General features: G+C 45.2%; 1 protein-coding gene across 3 annotated transcripts in view; it reads left to right on the top strand.

Moving 5' to 3' along the window:
- The window catches only part of TSGA10 (testis specific 10), a 125,733-nt gene that overhangs the window by 89,350 nt on the left and 22,399 nt on the right, over positions 1 to 13,984 (top strand). For all 3 annotated transcript variants that reach the window (XM_068268190.1, XM_068268189.1, XM_068268191.1), the window contains 3 exons: positions 4,970 to 5,155; positions 10,089 to 10,298; positions 13,621 to 13,823. In XM_068268190.1, coding sequence (XP_068124291.1) covers positions 4,970 to 5,155; positions 10,089 to 10,298; positions 13,621 to 13,823 — 599 coding nt within the window. The remainder of the gene's footprint in view (positions 1 to 4,969; positions 5,156 to 10,088; positions 10,299 to 13,620; positions 13,824 to 13,984) is intronic.

The following is a 13,984-nucleotide window of genomic DNA, read 5'->3' as shown; positions in this document are numbered from 1 at the left end:
CTCGTAAGTCCTTTAAAGAAATCTCTGAACTCTTATCCTGCCTTACAGTGGAACACCCTAGATGGATCATTCTGGGAGATTTTAATGCATGGGTGGATGATCACGCCTCACGCCTAGGAAGTGAACTACTTCTCATAATGAGTGAACTGGGTTTCTCTCAGGCTGTCTACCTTCCCACCCATAAGAAAGGGCACACCCTGGATCTTATATTTCATTGTGGACTTTTAATATCACACATGGATATAAACCCAGTGGTATGGTCAGACCACCACACCATCCACTTCTCTCTGACAGCACCAGCGATAAAACACAGAGGGAAAGAACTCATAAAATACCGTTCTCTGAAAGATGTCTCACCCCAGCACGTTCAGAATATCCTCAACTTCGACGCATTAACCAATCATTGCGCAGACCCAGACTCCATGGTCCTGATGTACAACCATGCAGTGTCATCTGCCTATGACGCCCTTGCTCCAGTTCGCATTAAACGGTCTACACCACTTCACCATGCACAGTGGTTTGACAGCTCACTAAAGGACCTAAAGAAAGAAGTGCGCAGACTAGAAAGGAAGTGGCGAAAATCTCAGAATTCAAAAGATAAACACACCCTTGTCTCTCACCTGGAAAGCTACCAAAATGCGATCACCAAGAAAAAATCCTCCTACCTATCACAGAAGATCGCAAAGGCCGCCAACAGACCAGCCCAACTATTCCGCACAGTTGATAGACTATGTAACCCATCCTGCCTAAAGCCTACTATAACTCCCTCAAAGGAGCTATGTGAGAAATTTGCGTGCTACTTTGCTGACAAAGTATCCTCTATTCGGTCTCTCATTCAGTCCATAGCACCCAAGACTCATGCAACTCGTGGAAATAGCTGCAAAAACAACCTAACACCCTGGACTGACTTCAAAAGTATTAGTGAGGAAGAGATCTATGACATCCTCCGCCGCCTCCGCCAGACAACCTGCGACCTGGACCAACTAAACATATGCTGAAATGTCCTGACCTGCTTGGCCCAGCATTTCACAAAATAGTAAATTGCTCTCTGCAAGCAGGGAGGTTTCCTACCTCTTTAAAAGAAGGAATCATCAAGCCCCTTCTTAAAAAACCTTCCATGGATCCAGATGCAATGAGCAGCTACAGACCTGTCTCCAACCTCCCCTTCTTAGGTAAAGTTATTGAAAAGGCTGTCTATCTGCTACTTGAAACCAGGCTGTCAGTAAACAACATCCTGGACCCTCTACAATCTGGCTTTAAGAAACACCACAGCTGTGAAACAGCCCTCATCCAAGTCTGCAACGATCTGCTCATGGCAAGGGACAGAGGGGAATGCTCCATCCTAATCCTGTTTGATCTCTCAGCGGCTTTTGATACAGTTGACCATGAAATCCTGCTTAACAGACTGCAGGAGTACTGTGGCATCAGTGGATCAGTCCTCCAGTGGTTCAGATCATTCCTGACTGACAGAACACAGAGAGTATCCCTAGGACCTATAATGTCCAAACCTGCACCTCTACAATTCGGAGTGCCACAAGGATCAATCCTATCCCCTCTGCTGTTTGCAATCTACATGTTGCCACTCGGTACACTTATCCAACGACATGGCCTGACGTACCACTGCTACGCCGATGACACACAGCTATACCTGTCCTTCAAACCTGGTGGAACAGACCCTACTCCAAAAATAAACTCTTGCTAAGCTGAGCTACAGGCATGGATGAATGATAACTGGTTGAAACTGAATGCTGACAAAACTGAGGTCCTCTTTGTCCAAAGCCAGTGCTCGCCATCAAAACAGCTCTATCCTAAAGTAACACCAATCAGGATTGGGAATTCAGACATAAACAGCTCCAACCTTGTGCGCAGCCTTGGCGTACTAATCGATGGGGATTTAAGTTTCAGAAACCAAATTTCATCTGTAGTTAAATCTTCCTACTTTCATCTGAAGAACATTGCAAAGATTAAACATCTGATTCCCCCAGAGGATCTTCCAACCCTAGTTCACGCCTTCATCACATCATGGCTGGATTACTGCAATGCCCTTTATGCTGGCCTCCCCAAAAAGGACCTGCGTCGCCTGCAATTAGTGCAGAATGCTGCTGCTAGATTGCTAACAAACCAGCCTCGCCACTGTCACATTACACCGATCCTTCGCTCACTGCACTGGCTACCAGTAGAATGGAGAATACTCTTCAAGATTGGACTACTGACATTCAAATCCCTGCACAATCTGGGCCCTGGATACATGAAGGACTTGCTGAAGCTGCACCACACCTCTCACAACCTCAGATCAGCTAGTTCTATAAACTTGGTCACTCCCAGAGTGCACCTCAAAAATCCATCTCTGGAGCTATTCAAATCCAGACTGAAAAGCCACCTGTTTAGCCTGGCATTTCCGGACTTATAAAAGCCATGCTTATGCGCTTTGAGTCCTATGGGAGAAAAGCGCTCTACAAATGTTATTTGTTGTTGTTGTGAGATAAACGTGCATTTACTGTGCCAAATTAATAACTAGGCTGCGTTTATTTTTTATTTTTCTGCCAGAAGGGGTTAATCTTCAAGCATGCAAGATACAGCTTCTCTCTTGTCATACCTTGTCAGATGATTATAGGGAATTTGAGCCAAAAAGATTTTCCTGCAGATCACTGAGAGTGAGGGATAGATAAAAAAAGGTCAATAGTGTGATCTTCAGGACTCCTTCCTTCTACTCTCTCATTTTTCTCCCCTACTTCTCTTCTTTCTCATCTCTTCTTCATCTTCTGTTTTCTTACCCCTCTCCCCCCCCCCCCCCCCCCCTCCTCCTTTCTTTCTTTCTCTCTTAGGCGAGAGGGATGGTATATTGACAGGGTGGGATGATTTTCCCTCTTCTCTCTCCATTATCCCTATCCAGGACTACAGGTCCTTGGTTCTAGGATCTATGCTGTATGTTTTGTTGTGATGTTTTGTATGTGCATGCCCATTATCCTGGTCTTGGCTCTCTGGTATATGATGCCATGTGCTGCCAGATTGCCTCTGTACCATGGTTTTCTATGCTCACCTGCTCCCCTGTGCGGGATGCATTCCTTTCACTCATGTACACTTGTTCACCCTTTTTTATTGTTATATATAAAATATTCAATAAAAATATTGAAACCAAAAATGGTCAATAGTTCATATATAGTAGTTTCTCTCTGGGGCTCTTGTGACACTGCCATTAAAATTTTGCTTTGGGGCAAAACGATCAGTAGTTTTGCCTCTGTACACCTCAGTAACCTTTATAGAGAGTGCTCTGAAGATCCAGTGCAAAGCAAACGACAGGCATACGACAGGCATGTGCATTGCTCACAAAGTGTCTGCAGCTAGTCTGCATCATCAGCTTGCTTACACTTAGATATAACAGCGTCATGTCAATTCTGTTTTCACTTTTGAAGTTGCCTGTCATATGCGGCCATCTATCAGTATTTGCATACTTTGTAGGTTACCTTGCAAATTTCCTGTCCCGAATCCCACAGCACTAAAAGACAAACCACAATTGTCTTTTGTATTTGTTGTGTTCCTATTTCCAACGTCTCAGGATAGATTGCTACAGGTGTGACGAGCAGTGGAGGGGTGGAGAGAATGGGACAAATTGAGTCACTCAGTGTTCCTGAGTGCTTAGAACTGGAGCTGCCAGATCACTTTCACACATAACAGAATTCTGGTGTGATCCTCTTTTTTCAAATTCGCGTTTGCCGCACATTTAATGCAAATCTATGGCTTTTGCGTTGTGCACACATTTTCGATAGAAAAAAAGTGGTCCGCATGTATGCTTTGTTTTGCACCAGAAATGCACATTCACATACAATGCAAGTCAATGGGAATTGCAAATATTCACATTTTAATTGTAAAAATTATCATGCGGATGTAAAATGAATTACAAACTTATTCTATATAGAAGAGACATCCATATCGGAGAAAGTGTCAGAAAAGCTGATGCTAGCACAATAAAGATTATAGCATATTAACAAGTGCTAGCATCAGTTTTTCTGACACTTTCTCCGATATGGATGGATGTCTCTTCTATGTAGAATTAGTTTGTGCCTTTTCATCCATGGTGACACTTATTACAGTGTTTATGTTAGTTTTTTAATGGCTCGTAAGTAACGTCAATAAAGTTACATACAATGTCATGTAAATTTACTTCATTGGTATACATGCAAAAATCACAATATGAAGATTCGCTTAAAAATGCAAACCAAAAAAAACGATTTGGAACCTAAAAAAAACAGAATTGCAAAAAACATGTCCAGAAATCACAGAGATAAATATAAAGGTTGCCCAAGGCTATTTTTCCATTTTTCTTGGCATGCGTCTGCCAGCACATTACAATGCATGAAACACATTGGGCCTGATTCACAAAGCTCAGTTATCACGCCTAAAAGACTTTAGGCGTGATAACCTTTGCACTGGTGAGTTTTGTGCTCTTTATCGCGCGCAAAGCAATCGCGCAACTCCGCGCGCAGCGCCCATAGGGTTTAATGGGCGCATCGCGCGCACTGCACCGTGCACCGCGCGATTGCGCGTGCAAGACTTTGCGCGCGAGTTTCATTTTATCACGCCTAAACTGAGTTTAGGCGTGATAAAGGGCTTTTCACAGGCGTGCAAACACTTTGCACTGCTTTGTGAATCAGGCCCATTGAATCCCTCTAGCCGTGCCATTCACTATTATGTTGGAAATCATTGTTACTATGACCACTTCATTATTTGTAAGATGGCAGTGGTTGCCCAGTATCCTGTAACATATCAGTGTTCCCTTCAGAATGGCAGTAGCTGTCAGTGGTCGCTTAATTTCATGTACCATGGCACCTGTCACTTAGTCTTCTGTAGCATTGCAGCCATAACTCAATCCATTGTAACATGGTATTGCCTACTCACAGACTTCTGTAATATGGATGAAACCTCAGAGTGTGCATACAGACAAAAGACATACATTCATTTATCTTTGCAGGAAAAGGAGAGCAGAGACCTACTTGAAAATTTTCGTAGATCCTCATCACAGGCAGAGATCTGGGAGAATAAATTTCACCAGCTTGAGAAAGAATTCAACTCTGTCAAACTGGATCTCCTTGATGCAGAATCCAACCGTCGAAGATTTAAAGAAAGGGTTGATTCTTTAGAAGTGGAAGTTGAGCAGGTGAACAACATGTTTGATTACTTTTTTTTATCATGCTCAGTATTAGTTATTGGTCCAGAGTCCAGTTTTACTAAAAGCTCATTCTCATAGTGGAGCATACTTAATGTGAATTTGAAGCTATTTTTTTTAAACATATACTGACCTAAGGAAAGGGAAGGCTCTGGGTCCTAATGAGCCTTCCTGCTCCTTTCATGGTTCCCGCGGGAGGCTGTGGAAGCCTTTGGGAGTCTGAGTGGTCTCGAAAACAGGCGGCTCTGTACTATGCATGTGCAAGACAGCATGCTTGTGCATAGTGGTTCGTCTTTGGGCGCATTAAGGCTCCTTAAGACCTCCGAAGCCTCGAGAGTGCAGTTAATGGGGGATCCAGCACTGGAACGCGGGGACTGTAGGAGGAATTGGAAGGCTCATTAGGACCCAGAGCCTTCCCTTTCCTTATGTGAGTATCTGTGTTTTTGGATTTGTTTTTTTTAAATGCTTCAGACTCCCTTTATGTGCCACTAGATAGAAGGTTGCAACAGTCCAGCCCTGGCCATGCCCAGCACACTTGGAAGCTTCACCCACATATGTAAAGTCCTGAACAGTATGGAAAATGCCAGATGTATGGATGGATGAAACTCTTGTTTCCGTAAACTGCAGGTGGACACAAAGACTGCAGATTATGCAGAGATCCAGAAAAAACTTGAGTAGAGGTAGTTAATGAGATGCACATAATATACAGTATGTAAAGATTAGGAACACATACCCTAACATCCTCTGTTGGGACAGATAATTCATCATATTAATACATCCATGTGCAATGTACCCACACTAGCACAAGCTGTGTGCATACAGACAGTGGCGGACATACGGCCGTGCAGGCCGTGCCGCCACACGAGGGCCCCTGAAGTTCCGTTGCTTCAGGGGCCCATTAAGTATGTTTTTTTTTTTTTTTTTTTTATATATATTTATTTTTATTTTTTTCCCCTCTGGGGCCCCGACTCCTATCCTCCCTCCCTCACCTCGGGGGCCCCCCTCCCGGTATGCGCGGCGGGAGAGCGGAAAATACGGGATGTCTCCGGGGCTCCAGGCAGGCGCTAGAGGCTCAGCGGCCGCTTGGTCTCCAATGTGTCCAACTCTATATACGGCTCGCTACTAAACCAGGAAGTAGCGAGCAGTATACAGAGTTGGAGACATATTGGAGACCAAGCGGCTGAGCCTCTAGCGTCTGCCTGGAGCCCTGAAGACTTCCTGTATTTGCCGCTCTCCCACCAGGCTACCTACCTACCTAAAGGCTACCTACTTACCTACCCACCCACCAGGCTACCTACCCACCCACCAGGCTACCTACCCACTCACAAGGCTACCTACCCACCCACCAGGCTAGCTACCCAGCCACCCACCCGGCTACCTACCCACCCACCCACCATGCTCAGTGTTCTCCCCAGAATTTTTTTCCAGCCGGGTGGCATGAAAAAGTAGCCGGGTGGCATGAAAAAGTAGCCGGGTGGGACAATATAAGAGAATGTAGGTTCGGTGCTTCTGTGCACAACTCTGCTTATAGCAGAGGAGGAGGTAAGCCGATGACAGCCGGGTGCTCACAAAAACTAGCTGGGTGGAGAACCCTTCTAAAAAAGCCTGGGGAGAACACTGAGGCTACCTACCCACCCACCCGGCTACCTACCCACCCAGCTAAGGGCTACCTACCCACCCACCCGGCTACCTACCTACCCACCCACCAGGCTACCTACCCACCCACCAGGCTACCCACCCACCAGGCTACCTACTCACCCAGCTAATCAGCCACCCACCCGGGTACCTACCCACCCACCCACCATTCTACCTACCCACCCGGCTAATGGCTACCTACCCACCCACCAGGCTGCCTACCTACCTACCCACCCACCAGGCTACCTATCCACACACCCACCCACCAGGCTACCTATCCACCCAACCACCCATGGGAGCTGCGCGCCGGATGGAGGCTGGGACAGGAGGTCTGCTGCTGCAGGTGAGTAAATGTTTTTGTTTTTTTATTTATATTAGCAGGTGTATGTTCTGGGCAGGTCTGCCACATGATTGCACGTATTTTCTGGGCATATCTGCCGACTTGATTGCACGTATTTTCTGGGCATATCTGCCGACTTGATTGCACGTATTTTCTGGGCATATCTGCTGACTTGATTGCACGTATTTTCTGGGCATATCTGCCGACTTGATTGCACGTATTTTCTGGGCATATCTGCCGACATGATTGCACGTATTTTCTGGGCATATCTGCCGACATGATTGCACGTATTTTCTGGGCATATCTGCCGACATGATTGCACGTATTTTCTGGGCATACCTGCCGACATGATTGCACGTATTTTCTGGGCATATCTGCCGACATGATTGCACGTATTTTCTGGGCATATCTGCCGACATGATTGCACGTATTTTCTGGGCATATCTGCCGACATGATTGCACGTATTTTCTGGGCATATCTCCCGACATGTTTGCAGGTATTTTCTGGGCATATCTGCCGACATGATTGCACGTATTTTCTGGGCATATCTGCCGACAATATTGCACGTATTTTCTGGGCATATCTGCCGACATGATGTGTGTTTTCTTGAGAAAACCTGCACAATTATGTGAATTTTCTGGGGAAAGGGTCACCAAAACTTGGGCCCACTGTCTTTGCGTTGCACTTTTCAAGGGAACCTGAGGTGAGAATAATCTTGAGGCTGTCATATTTCTCTCCTTTTAAGCAATACCAGTTGCCTGGCTGCCGTGCTGGTCCTCTGCCTTTTATTCTTTCAACCATAGACCCTGAACAAGCATGCAGCAGGTCAGGGGTTTCTGACAATATTGTCAGAACTGAGAAGATTAGCTGCATGCTTGTTGCTGGTGTAATTCAGTTTATTACTGCAGCCAAATAGATCAGCAGGGCCGCCAGGCAACTAGTATTGTTTAAAAGGAAATAAACTCCCACCCCGGGTTCGCTTTAAATTACAGTTAGCTCCGCCCTCATCCGGTCATTGCCACGCCCATTAGCGCCGCAGGTTCTATCCACACCTATTTTTGCAGGTTGTAGCCACGCCCATTTTTTGCCCGTAGGGGCCCACAATTGCAATTTTGCACCGGGGCCCACTGCTGGCTGTGTCCGCCACTGCATACAGACAATGGACACAGACACTGGATAAAACCCTGTCCACAAGGATAGAACAAGAAAAAACACAGAATCCAGGCTCATTACCTCAAGTTAGGACATAGATAAGTTATAAGGGTGGTGCCAAAGGGGATGTTGCAAACAAAACAGCCAAATCAGTTAACCTCCTGCACACTCACATGCAAACGCTTTCATGCAAATCAACCATCTGGTAACCACTGTTATCGCCACAGCCAAGCCAAAAGTTGGGGCCTTCGCTACAAAACAATACATTCTCTTGCGTATTCACATACGCTGTGTAGAGGCTCCCCAGTGTTCATATGTGTCCTAACACTGGCCCTATAACATGCAAACCATGAGAGGGCAATTATGGATATCTTTAACCCTTTCGGCTGTGGCTGCCTAACCCCCTTTAAGGACCAGACGATTTTGCATGGGGGGGGGGGGGGCGGTCCCGTTTGGGGGAGGGGGTCAGGCAGCCGGATCCCGAGTGTGGCTTGCTGGGCATGGTGTCCCCCCTGTAGCCAGCAGCCTTTACTCACCTCCCAGGCTCCAGCGATGAGCCGCTGTGGAACCCTCCGCTCTGGCCTGCTTTCCTGCTCGTACTAACAGTGATCACTACGATCCGCCGGCGAACGTAGTGATCACGTGATCAGAAGCCAAGTCAGCTGTCATATGACAGCTTAATCTTCCCTCTCGGGTGCGCACGATCGTGGCGAGACGCTTCATTTTCTCGGACGTTGAATCTACGTCCCATCAGAGTGGCAGCACTGGACGTAGATTCGTACTACGTCGGTCCCCATTAGGTTAACTAAAAGCTTGCTAAACAAAGTAAAAAATGATAACTTATAGCAACTGCATACTGAAGTTGAAAGGTAATATTTAGTGGCAGTCAATTAAGAAATGACTTGCATAATGAGGAAGTATATTATATCACTTTTTTCCTAATGTGGAATTACCCTTTAACCTATTCTTCACCACATAGCCACTAATATCTGTACTCCATTTCTCCATCATCATGGCTACTCACAACTTAACTCAGTTTATATTGGTATCAGCTCTATGGCTTTGTTCACATTATAGGCATTTTTATAAAAATTTAAGCACGGGTGATTTTCGAAATTGCCCTGAAAACGCTTGTGCAATGATTCTCTATGAGAGAGTTTATATCTGAGCTGTTTGTTTGTGATCCGCTTAGAAAAGCGGAGCTTGGGCCATTTTTGAGGCGATTTGCCTCAATGGAAGGTATAGGAAAAATGCAAACGTTCACAAAATCGCTTTGGCAAGCGATTGCGTGAGCGTTTTAAAAAAAAAAATATATAGTATTTATTCTTTCCAGATTTTGTTTCCGGATCAAAAGACAGAAGCGCTCTGCAAAAGCGCTTACAAAATGGGCCACAAAAACGAGCGAACGTGCAGAAAATCGCTGGAAAGCGATTTAAAAAACCGCAGGAAACAAAAACACCCATCGCGGACAGACATGTGAGCCGAACGCAATGTGAACAAGGCCTTAAGGTTTTTTTCTGCGCTCAAAGCTAATTTTACCCTTCCCTGCATCTACGAAATAAACCTTGCTGAGTCTGCACAGCTCCCATACTCTATGTTCTGGTTACACAATACCTAAAAATACATAACTGTTCTGTGGCTAAGCTCGGCTTCTCTTACCTGTGCTTCCCTCAGTGAACACAAATTTGCTTCTGGTATAGTAAAGTGAGTAAGATCAGGAAGGAATACAGCAAGCATAATCACCTTATATTCCATACAATACATATATATATATATTTCATGACTTTTTTCTTCAGCATATTACCTCTGAGCAGTCCTACAAGTCCCACATAAGCAACTTAACCAAATCTGTAGCAAGGATGGAGGAAGAGCTGCGACAGATCAAAGCAGAGAAGTCTTCAGCGCTCAGTGATCTGGCCACTACGCGGGAGCTGTGTGTCAAGCTGGATTCTGGGAAAGAAATGATAAACCGCCAGCTTTGTGCCAAAACCCAAGACCTGGAGAGAGTACGTTACAGTACAAATTGTAATATGTGTGCTTATAGAGTGGGAATGAAATAAAGGTGCACGGTGGCATAGTGGAAAACACTCTCACCTTGCAGCTCTAGTGTACCCAGTTCAAATGTGGGCCATGACAATAACTGCATGGAGTTTGTATGTCATTCCTGTGTTTGTGTTGCTTTCCTTCTGGTACTCTGGTTTCCTCCCACAAACCAAAACATATAGGTTAATTGGCTCTCCCTAAAAGAAAAAAAAATGCCTTCAACGAAACTTAAAGAGACTCTGTAACCTCAAAAACCTCCCCTGGGGTGTACTCACCTCGGGTGGGGGAAGCCTCCGGATCCTAATGAGGTTTCCCACGCCGTCCTTTGTCCCACGGGGGTCTCGCTGCAGCCCTCCGAACAGCCGGCGACAGACCCGACTGTAGATTCAATATTTACCTTTGCTGGCTCCAGCGGGGGCGCTGTGGCTGCTTTCGGCACGGAAATAGACGGAAATACCCGATCTCCGTCGGGTCCGCTCTACTGCGCAGGCGCCGGAAACTTGCGCCTGTGCAGTAGAGCAGACCCGACGGCGATCGGGTATTTCCGCCTACTTTACTTTAGAGCCGACAGCCGTCAGAGCGCCTGCGCAGGAGCCGGGAAGGTAAATATTGACGTCACCGCTGCACGGAGGGCTGCAGCGAGACCCCTGAGGGATGGAGGACGGCGTGGGAAGCCTCATTAGGATCCGGGGGCTTCCCCCACCCGAGGTGAGTACCCCCCAGGGGACGTTTTGTCGTTACAGTTCCTCTTTAAGACTGAGTATGAGCAATAGTTAGTGACATGACTATTTACTCTGTAAAGTGCTGCAGAAGATGTCAGCACTATGTAAATGCACAATAATAATATAATAATAAGGTAAATAGGTCATAAATGATAATTACAGCAGTGTAGGCTTGCTTATGAAAGAAGTATATCTGCAGCCTTATCTTGCCTTACTTTGTTTGCAGCTGCCTCTCAGGCTTAACCACTTAAGGACCACAGGCTTTCTCCCCCCCTACCCCTCCCCCCAGTGACCAGACTATTTTTTGTACAAAGTAGGCCGCTGCCGCTTTAAGTGCTTGCTGCAGGGTCGTACAGCGCAGCACAAAAGTGATCCCCCCCCTTTTCTGCCCACCGTCAGAGATTTCTGTTGGTGGGCTCTGATGGTTGCTGCTATGTTTATATTATTTTTTTAAATAAATATAGCTATTTTTTATATATTTATGTTTTACCCCTTCCCTCCCCCCGCCAGCCAATGACAGTGATCAGCTGTCATAGGCATTAGTCTATGAGAGCCGATCGCTCCTGTGCCTCCAGAGGGGACAGCTGAGTGACACGGCTGTCCCCAGTACAGCGCTGCTGTAGATTGCAACACAGTACAGTATAAATAGACGGCAGTTTCACCGTCTAACAGTCTCTTAGCGGCGATCACTTCTGGGAGACTGATGATCGAGCAGAGCAGAACTCCACAGTGAGGATCTGTCTGCTAAAGCCATGTATACACGCTAAATTGCCATTGCCCACATACAGAAATAATTCCTGAAAAAGGAAATTAATATGGCAGCCTCCATTTTCCTCTCACTTCAGATTCTCTTTAAATTGGACTGTATATTTCTTTTAATGTTTACACACAAGATGGGTTAGCAAATAGCAAAATGGTTCAGCTGCTGGGAGGGTCAATCAGGTTTGACCTTTTGACACTTAAAGAATGAAGAACAATAGAGGTCAGTCTACATTTCCCAGCATATCTGCATTTGAGTAGAAACCATGTGCTAAATGAATAGGCAGGACTTTGCAGCCGACAGAAAGTACAGTAGATATAAGAAGTCTACACACCCCTGTTAAAAAGAATCTGTACTGTGAAAATCTTACATAAATAAACGTTCCAGCCTGTTTGCTGTCTTCTCCTAGCCCCCTCTTTGACATTTTCGGCGCACCCCGCTGCTTTCTTGGTGATAAAATCACTGTTTTATTCATTGTTTTTGTAAACAATGAAGATGGCCGCCAAACAGGAAATACATCATCAGAGCAGGTACCTGTTTGCAGTGGCTCCTCTCAAACCTGACTTGACTGCTGGAATGTCACTCCCACTTGTTGCCTTAGCTGCTTGTCTGAGCTTTGAACTGATCTTTCTGCACTCACAGCTGTTCACAAGGTCACAGCTCCATGAGCCTCACAGAGAAGCTGGCTGTGAGCAGAGACCTTGCCTGTGACTCATACACACAGCACACAGGAGAGCAGGGGGGGGGGGCATAACTTCTCCCTATCACAGCAGAGGCAGCACATTCCTCCCTGGGTCGACAAAGCTTGACAAAGAAAAGAAGATTATATATTACAGAGACAGTGCAACTAGAAAAGGCTGCAGTAATCCTGACCACATTAGAACAGGTATAGGAACTTATAGAAATAGTAAATCATTTCCAAACTTTTCCCACCTTTAATGTGGCCTATAATTTGTTCTCATGTGAGAACGAAGATCGCGGTCACAGCGTTCAGAATTGACAGACTGTGCATGCGTGGAGCGGCTACCTCCGGGTTAAATGTTTGGCGACTTACTTAAGTCGCGCCCGCTACCGCAGCGAAATGGAGCCTCTCAGGAGTAATTTGAAACATAGGTAATGGTTAGTATACGTACCCTCACCTATGTATGGACTCATTTTCACTCCCACTATTATGCAGGCAAACTTTTATAATTTACACAAATCAACACGATTACCTTAGAATTTGTACTTCATAGTTTTTGGTTTAGTTGGGTGTTGCATAAACTGAAAACTAAGGTATGAATACCTCCCTCAGTTGCAGTTGCATGCTGCTATAACCTATGCAAATCACTGCAATGAGACATTTCATAACAAAGCACTTTCACGTGCTAGTTATTTCTTTGTTTACATAGTAATTTGCAGGTAATACATTTGTCAAACATTTTCTGCTGTCATGTGTTAGTAGTAACATGAATTACTATAGGTGAGAGAATAATCGCTTGCCAAAAATAACACAGGTTGAAATAATCCACTTACATGCTGCCATAAAGAGTCATAAGTTTGGGCCTCTGACACACTAATCAGCTACTTATCATATAACAGTACTTCAGAGGTTACATTATATATATATACATATTATTGTATTTATATCACTTTTTTCATTTTAACCTTTTAGGCATCTTTTTAGCACCCAACGCAGGGTTTTTATATGTTACGAACCTGGCTCACTGATACACAAAACACTGAGGCTTATCTAAGGTTTCAGCTGATGAAAGGAATCCATGTACAATGAAATCCTGATGCCTTTCTCCCTGCTTTCTACAGTTACAGAATGAACTCGAATCCTCTTGCTCAGAAATAGAACTCCTGAGAAAGCAACTAGCCAGCGAGAGAATCACTATAAAGAATCTGGAGGCTCTTCTAGTTTCCAACCAAGAGAAGGAATTTCAGTCCCAAGTGCGGGTCCAGGATCTGGAGTCAGAGCTGCAGCTGCTGTCAGATAGGCTGATGCTGGCAGAGAGCAAAGTGTAAGTACTCATAAGCCCCAGGCAAGTAAAAGGAATATATTCTCTCCTGATTCATTTAGCTTTCTGTAGGTTTCTGTACATTACAAATTATTTCAGTACAGTCATTTATCTGTTTATCATTGAGGGCATTATTACCAAAGAAAAAACATGACAAATCAGCA

The sequence above is a fragment of the Hyperolius riggenbachi genome, chromosome 2 (genome assembly GCF_040937935.1).
Source record: "Hyperolius riggenbachi isolate aHypRig1 chromosome 2, aHypRig1.pri, whole genome shotgun sequence".
Lineage (NCBI taxonomy): Eukaryota > Metazoa > Chordata > Amphibia > Anura > Hyperoliidae > Hyperolius > Hyperolius riggenbachi.
This window is presented reverse-complemented; position numbering and strand designations above follow the sequence as displayed.